Below are 8,681 nucleotides of genomic sequence, written 5' to 3' on the forward strand. Positions count from 1 at the left end.
CCCCTGTAGATAGTTACTCACTGTAGGTAATATAAGTAGAGGTTACATCCTGTAGGTAGGTCCCCCTGTAGAGAGTAACTCCCTGTCTATACAGTACAAGAAGCCCCCTGCATATAGTAGTAGCAGGTGTCCCCCTTTAGGTAGATGATCAATTTATCATGGTATGTGGTCAGTTTAATCCCGGAGGTAGAAATAAGACAAGTGACTCTGGGACAGGAGGGGAATTTCTTTTGTTTGTTCTGCCTTTATTCACGTGAAAAACGATAAAATTAACTTTGATTTTAAAAACTTTGAAAAGCTTCTTGCATTGATTGAGTGTTGGGGGCTGGATGCTTGTGCATGAGACTTGCAGGAAGTTGGGGGTGCATTTAGCCTGTAAGTTTTGGCAGTCCAGGAGCCCAACACAAATAGACTCATGTATATGGAGACCCCTCTACTGATATAATACAATTTGCCGTGGTTTAGAATAAAGGGGGAGGGGGTCTTATTTGTATTCTGCAGCACATCCAGGAATCATGCTGCTGTCAGCAGTACTGAGGCAATAGGGGAGGGGGTGAGAGTAGCAGAGCACACTGGATGGATTCGCCACTGGTGTCCATGGTGCTGAAGGTTAATGCTTGCGTCTGAGGTTCTGCTGCAGGTAGACGCAAAGGGTAAGACCACGTCTTCTCCTTGTAATGTGGAGCAGGTACACATGTCAGATGGGAGTGAAGGGACTCTGAGAGTAGAGTGTATGCACTGTCATTGATCTCATGTCACATGAAACCTGCAACATCGCCTTACATTCACCTGAAGGTGACCTTGACTAGTGACGTGTAATCTACTTACCTGCCTGGTGCTAATGATCGGCTATGAAGCTTTACCTCTAGGACATGAGCTTAATGGAGCCTTACTATCCCTGGTGCTGATTTCTGCTCAGCATTGTGTTGTATGCATGCATGTTTGTTTTATTTATGTATAGTTGCATTTGTGGTGGTTTAATGCAATCTGTATGAGATAGGTGACCATAGGTGTATCGATGATAGGCGTAGTTACCGTCAGTAGCCTCAATAAAAAATGCTATAGTGCACCTTTCTACAGCCTGACATTACACAATACACTGCGTAGAAAGGCACACCACATCAACAGAACAATAATAGGTTAGTGCTCCTCTAATATTCATGTCATGTGCTGCTGCATTATGCTTTTATTTGCTGTCCCATTTCTTTCCACAAAGTAGTCTGTGTGTTTGTATTTAGTTTAGACTTTGCCCTTTCAGATCTCAGAAGGAAAATGCCATTCATCTTCATGATGCTAAGGTAATAGCGGCTTATGGCTGAGTGGATATCTGATGGACATGTATGAATAACCAAGAGATCAGATGTGCCCTATGACCATGGTGCAGACTGTGCAAGTGGCAGTACTGGGGGCACCTGGAGTGGGGAAGACCTCCATTATCCGGCAGTTTGTAGCCCAGGAGTTTCGGGAGGAATACACTCCAACAGAGAGCAGGCAATTGTATCGAGCCTCTGCTGTTCTAAGTGAGAGGATGTATGAGCTCCTAATCCTGGATTTACCTAACCTGCCAAGATACCCAGGCTCTGCCGGACAGGTAAGAATTGTCCGACTCTGTCCACTCACAGTGCATTGTTGCTGACAATTTTTGGGGAAAATGTCATCTTTTTCCATTACCTGATCACAGACATTACAGTTGTCAAATTATTTTATGGGCTGTGACTTACATTTGTACGGAGGGGGGTTTGATGTTTGTAGTTAAATGAAAAGTCAAAATTGCCAGCAGTCCTTACAGTGGGGTCAAGTTGTGCCACCCTGACCGCCAGTACTAGCCCATGCTGCTGTGCCATTGTGGACCTCTGGGAGGCAATTCCCTGTCACAACTGGCCCCTACTATGGGTTATGTTCACACAGACAAAAACATTTTCATGTATAAAACCACGTTGTATAATTTTAGGAAGCCCTGCTCCAATTGACTTCAATGGTAGTCAGGGAAACCCCAAGAAAGAAAAAGTGACATGTAATCTATTTTTTTCAGGGTTAAAGGGGTTATCTAGGTAATAAAACTCATCCCCTATCCGCAGTACCTCAAAAACAGGGCCAGTCTCCTACCCTAGAGTGTTCTGGCCTCCATCACTATCCACGGATCAGAGAATACCTTGGTGCAGGTCTTAACCATGTGAATGTACCCTATATGTTGCTCATGGGGTTGCACAAGTCACTAAGTATGAATTCTTCCATAAAAGTCCTAGTAGCCATTACTCTGATGTTCATGTATCAATGCCTCATCAGCCACAGCTCAATATTCTACACACACAATAGTACAAAGTGTCTAACAGAGAGTCCAAGTCCTTAAAAAAAAATATTTTCAACTATTCTGGACAATATGTTTTGGGGGTAGAGTCACACATGTTGTATTGTGCTGCGCATTTGTTGCTGCAAATTTTTCTACCAAGTGAAGTCAATGTGTGGTGTCCCAGCACAGGATGTTGTCCTGTGGGATGAAGTTTGCCTCAGGCATCCCTGCTGCTACTGTGCTGGACCATAATATATTTTGTTATATTGCACTGTGTTATGTTGTGATAAATTATATTAAGGGAATGTGTGGTGACCCACGGGTGTATGGCGGGACCACGGGTGTAGCGGTGTGAGTGGTGGGATCGGATGGTATTAACCCCGGGGCAAGATGTTGTTAACCCCTAGTGTTCGTGACGCCAGTGTGCTTTTAGGGTTTAGGAACACTACACTCCCAGTTTCTCCGCTATCTCACTTGCAAGTAGTGAAGTGAAAGTCCACAACCAGTTATGGTCAAACGGAGGCTTTATTGAGTATAAGACAGATGTGTGGTATTAGCCGCGGGTCCCGGCCGTTGATGAGCGCCGGGACCGACGCGATATGATGCGGGATCGCGGCGCGATCCCGCTTCATATCGCGGGAGCCGGCGCAGGACGTAAGTATACGTCCTGCGTCATTAAGGGGTTAATATACTTATAATTAACTTGACTTGAGATTGGACTTGACTTAACTATATGCAGGACTTGACTAGTTTCAGTGACAGCAGACATAGACTTGAGACTTACTGGATAGAATGTAGCTTTTGGGGTCTTCCAGATGCTGATCACTTACACTGAGATCTCTGGTGTTATCTCTTCTCATATGATCTTTGCTGAGGAACAGTTAAGAGAAGAGAGTGAATTGTAATGGCCGCCACTTTATATAGTGGGGGGCTGGACTAAAGCCCATTGGTCAAGCTGCGGGTAATAGGGTAAGCTGGTGCTCTCTGGGAGAACATGTGACAACATATCATGTGACTGCATAACATAACATGTGATAGACTTCCACAGGTCTCTTAGACCTCCTACAGGTCCTTTGTACTACCTATACATTAGGAGACTGTCCAAGCATTTAAGCAATATACACAACATTCAGGAAACAACAGGGGGGAGACCTTGCAGGGGAGCCCCTAGGTCACTGAGGGTCTCAATCTGACAGGGCCTAAAGGTAGTACAGGACCATGTCCTGTACTGGGACATTACAAATGCTGCAGAGTGACCAAGGTGACCATGACACCCCAATGGAAGCCCCCAACATTGGCCTTTATGTAGTGGGGGAGGGGGGATCTGTTCAGTCTAGGTGTAGTGTGAGCTGAGGTACAGTCGGAGTAACACTGTGGAGAGAAGTGTGTGAAGGAGTCAGAGGAGGCTTAAGGGGAAGAAAACTCTCAAATCTGCAGCCATGCCAATCTCAGGAAAACCCCATTGCTCAGGTGAAAGTCCAAGCCTGGCGGTAAGCAAAAAGCTCTTGGGGAAAACTAGTCTTCAGTCAGTCAGTACAAAATCTCTAAATTCAGCGTGGGCTGCCACTTATCTCAAATCTGCAGTCTCAGCAACTACAAGTCCCAGCAAGGCGACAGGCTTCCCGGGTTCATTCAGCACTTCCCTCTGCACAAATCTGTACTTTGATTTAATTTTAACAACAATTCCTGCCTCAGTAAAGATAGTTATATGTAACATGGCATCAGGTTCATCCATGTCCCCGTGCTTGGTCCAGGAAAAGCTATCTCAACCATAGCCCGTGTAGGTTAACGGTGCCCTTGCATCACAAAGTGTACACCTCACCCACATTCCGCAAAAGGGGTATCAAAATCAGCTGCGTTAATTAACCCATTAACTTCAATGGGTAGGAAAATACGCAGCAGAAAATACGCAGCGAAATACGGCATGTGTGCTTAGCTGTTTTTATTTAAACTATTATTTTTTTTAATCATACAATGTCCATCATTTTAGTCAAACTTTTTTAAATGCTCATTGGCTAATGTGCAAAGATATCAGCAAATTTCATAATACTTGGCAGAATAGGCTAAGACATATTCAGTGTATGCAACAACTAGCCTCATGAATATGCCTGTATTACTGATTTGAGTTGTACAGACTTGTAAGGGTACGTTCACACTACGGAATTCTTTCAGATTTCCATAGGCGGAATTCCGCGCTGTGAACTTAACATTAGTGTGAACGGGTCTCTGCGAGACCCGTTCACACTGCGGAATTTCAGTGGCAGACAATTCAACCGCTGAAATTGTTCGGCGCAAAGAAAGAACATTTTCAGTCTTTCCGCGGATTCTGCGAGCACTACATAGCCGTCAATGGTGACGGCTCAGTGCCCCACGGCCCTAGCTCCAAAGTATCTTTGGCGGCGGCCGCCAGACGGAATCTTCGCTCGCTGAATTCAGCGAGTGGAGATTTCGCAGTGTGAACGCACCCTAAAATGGCACCCATAAAATCTATTGGTCTGTATTGTAACATAGTAACATAGTTTGTAAGGTTGAAAAAAGAGTCAATCGAATTCAACCTAAAACCCTATTGTGTTGATCCAGAGAAAAGCAAAATCCATGGTACAGTTAATATTTCCTTACTTTTCCTTAAGTTTGCAGCCTAAGTCCCTGAAATAATTTTTAAGGACACTACACCTACCTCTTTCTTTGTCATTTGTGCCAATGTGTACCATTGTAGCTCAGTTAGCTTCTAGTTTTATACACATTTTTTTCTCTCATATTCATACATGCTATAAGATGCAGGTACTCTTCATAGACATAATGCTTGGGACCCAACCCATAACATGCGGGTGTGGGTGGTCAGAATTTTGTGGGATTTGCGGGACCCGTAGGCATAGCACCGGACTGCCTGCGCCTGCCCGCAGCAGCCTCCTGACCGTCCACGCCTGCATGTTTCAGGTTGGGTCCCGTGGGATCCCAATCCCAACACAGTGCTCTAGGACAGAGCTCCATGTGGAGGGACACAGAATGCCAATGGTTCTGTTCCACAGGCCCATTGGGACTCTGTGTGTTACTGCTTTTCAGTGTAGATGAGGCCTAAAGAAAATGAGCAAAACAAATAATAATACAGCAGCATATATAAGATGCATAATAATCAGTCACACCAATTTACACAATTTGATGGCTATAATGTTGAATAAAATGACTACACGATTATGTACATACTGGTTTTGTAACAAATAAAAACCTGTCAGTAAGGAAACTGGAGGGGCTGTGTGGAAATATTTTAATGTGAATGCATATTAATGGAACATGGAAAAATAAATAACAGGCTGTTACTACAATTTACCATGAAGAACAATAGTTTGATTATTTATTTTTCCATCTTATTTTTTCCAGGAGTGGTTGGATCCGCGATTTCGGGGTCTCCGGAACAGCAGAGTCTTCATTCTGGTTTTTGATATCTGCAGCCCTGAGAGTTTCCACCATGTAAAACAGTTAAGGCAGCAAATCCTAGACAGGTGAGAACTGCACTACAAATCCCAATGAGGGACATTTATCAATGTTTGCTTATCTATTCTTTTTTTTAGTAATTTTTTCCTTACTTTTTTTTGCTTGTGACTTATTTATCAACTGGTTTCAGCCTGTTGATAATTTTCTTTCACGTAAGCAATTTTTCCTTTTTTACTTTGGTAGTAGCTTTTTCTGCTCCATGTATGAGCTGGAGTAAAATTTAGTCAATTTTTAACCTTGTTACGACTTTTTTTTGCGCAGTTGCGACTGTCGCAGTTAATAAATACCTGACTACCCATAGTCCATTTTAAAATTATTACTTCGTAGTTAAGTTTTGGAAAACTTGCTTTTCTCGCTTTCCAGTCAAAATGTCGCCCGAAAAATCGCGTAGTCGAAGGTGCGAAATTTTTGCGACATTTTTAGTGACAAAAAATTTACTAAATCGCTTGATAAATGCCTGTCAATATGGTTATTATAGGATTATATATACTTATAATGTTGTATTATAAGTATATTGGATTATGTTGGATTATAAGGATATATTTCTTTATGAACAGGTAGCCTATGCTTATTAGGCAACAACAAAAAGTCAAATAGAGATGAGCGAACTTACAGTAAATTCGATTCGTCACGAACTTCTCGGCTCGGCAGTTGATGACTTATCCTGCATAAATTAGTGCAGCTTTCAGGTGCTCCCGTGGGCTGGAAAAGGTGGATACAGTCCTAGGAGACTCTTTCCTAGGACTGTATCCACCTTTTCCAGCCCACCGGAGCTGAAAGCTGAACTAATTTATGCAGGAAAAGTCATCAACTGCCGAGCGGAGAAGTTCGTGACGAATCAAATTTATTGTAAGTTCGCTCTCCTGCATAGAAAACGTGAACAATAGGGCATCTTGTGTATCCATTCCTATTTCTCCCGATTGCCTGAGATTACTGTTTTCTTGACTTGGTTTCTCATAAATAATGTATTTATTATGCTTGGATAGAAAGGCTTTATATCCTGTCTTGGTTGTTTTTTGTTTCTGAGAAATGAATTGACGCAGATGTTTCACTGGTTGGCTTTCTACAGCACAAGCAAACCCCCTCTTATGGTGGTGGTAGGAAACAAGAGAGACCAGCAGAAGCATCGCTTTGTACCACGTCATGTTCTGTCTATTCTGGTAAAGAAGAGCTGGAAATGTGGCTACCTGGAGTGTTCAGCCCGAAACAACTGGCACATCCTCTTACTTTTCAAGGAACTTCTCATCAGCACCACAACAAGAAGCAGGAGCCACACACCCAGCATCTGCCTACAGGGGGCACTTCACAGAGAGCGATGCAGTGTAATGTGAAAAAGCCGCATCATATAGGAGGGAGTCACCATTAAGTAGGGTCTTTTCAAATAAGTAATGCAAAGAATGCCTCATACAGTGGTCCCTCAAGTTACAATATTCATTGTTCCGGGACGACCATTGTATGTTGAAACCATTGTATGTTGAGACCAGAACTCTATGGAAACCTGGTAATTGGTTCTGAAGCCCCCAAAATGTCATCCGAAAATAGGAAAAGGTGAGGATTAAAGAAAAATAAGTAGATAACTAATATAGATAAAGCAAGTCCTTACATATAAAAGTAGGAAATATCTGCTGGGAGCTGTAATCACTGTCTATGTCAGTGTTTCCCAACCAGGGTGCCTCCAGCTGTTGCAAAACTACAACTCCCAGCATGCCCGGACAGCCGATGGCTGTCCGGGCATGTTGGGAGTTGTAGTTTTGCACCCTGGTTGGGAAACAATGGTTTATGTAGAGGACAGGAGCTTCTTCAGGGTCCTATACAGGACACCCAGTGTCCCAAATGGAGCCGCCCTTACTTGGGTGTACAAAAGGAGCAGCTAACCCTGGAACAGGTAAGGAGCAGTACAGAACTTGTAGTTCTTCCCTGTACTGTAGGGGGTGCTACCAGACACCAGTCAGTGCATGCACTTCAGTAATAGAGGTGATTTCCCAGTAAAATGCCAATACTGATTGGTCAGTTCCTCCAGTTGTGACTTGTTTCACAGATCTGGACTGTCCGTAGCATTGTATGTTGAGTCTGGTTTCAAGTTACAATGGTCCTGAAAAGACCATTGTATGTTAATACTATTGTATGTTGAGGCCATTGTAAGTTGAGGGATCACTGTATACTGAAGCTGTCTTATGCAAAGTGCCAAAGCAGTCAGATTCTATGACAATGTAGAGTTAAAGGGGTTTTCCAGGATATCTTTCAGAAAGACCATCTATGTATGACTGATAAGGGTTCCCACTGCAGTACCAGGCAAAGCAACATCCATATTAGACAGTGTCTCTCAAGCGTGGTCCTCAAGACCACCACCCCCACCACCACCAGGTCATGTTTTCAGGTGATATAACTGTGGTGATACCTGATGCACTGATCTTATTTATATCACCGGTGAAAGACTAAGGAAATCCTGAAAACATGACCTGTTGGGGGTCTTGAGGACCGCGCTTGAGAAACCCTGATATAATAAGACAGCTATGCCTGTACTCTAGAGACACCATGCACAGCCTATGCATTTGAATCTGATATAGCCATGCTAGTATGGACATTGCAGCTCCAGATATATTGTGTAGAGATGAGCGAACTTACAGTAAATTTGATTCATCACGAACTTCTCGGCTCGGCAGTTGATGACTTATCCTGCATAAATGAGTTCAGCTTTCAAGTGCTCCGGTGGGCTGGAAAAGGTGGATACAGTCCTAGGAAAGAGTCTCCTAGGACTGTATCCACCTTTTCCAGCCCACCCGAGCACCTGAAAGCTGAACTAATTTACGCAGGATAAGCCATCAACTGCCGAGCCGAGAAGTTCGTGACGAATCGAATTTACTGTAAGTTCGCTCATCTCTAATATTGGGTTATGGAT

The 8,681-nt window shown here is 43.4% G+C and overlaps 1 protein-coding gene across 1 annotated transcript; it reads left to right on the plus strand.

Annotated features, from left to right (window-relative positions):
• Positions 1 to 525: 525 nt before the first annotated feature.
• Positions 526 to 8,435, plus strand: RASL10A (RAS like family 10 member A). The gene is made up of 4 exons (XM_056552276.1): positions 526 to 653; positions 1,259 to 1,591; positions 5,669 to 5,790; positions 6,852 to 8,435. Exons 2-4 carry the CDS (start codon positions 1,361 to 1,363, stop codon positions 7,111 to 7,113), a joined length of 615 nt encoding a protein of 204 aa, XP_056408251.1. The 5' UTR covers positions 526 to 653; positions 1,259 to 1,360; the 3' UTR covers positions 7,114 to 8,435.
• Positions 8,436 to 8,681: the final 246 nt, after the last annotated feature.

Source organism: Hyla sarda, chromosome 1 (genome assembly GCF_029499605.1).
Source record: "Hyla sarda isolate aHylSar1 chromosome 1, aHylSar1.hap1, whole genome shotgun sequence".
Classification (NCBI taxonomy): domain Eukaryota; kingdom Metazoa; phylum Chordata; class Amphibia; order Anura; family Hylidae; genus Hyla; species Hyla sarda.

Bases quoted from the DNA above. Each gene is read 5' to 3' on its own strand.
- RASL10A (XM_056552276.1), top strand. From the start codon at position 1,361: ATGTGCCCTATGACCATGGTGCAGACTGTGCAAGTGGCAGTACTGGGG. The intron at 1,592-5,668 runs GTAAGAATTGTC...TATTTTTTCCAG, and splicing joins ACCCAGGCTCTGCCGGACAG to GAGTGGTTGGATCCGCGATT. The intron at 5,791-6,851 runs GTGAGAACTGCA...GGCTTTCTACAG, and splicing joins AGGCAGCAAATCCTAGACAG to CACAAGCAAACCCCCTCTTA.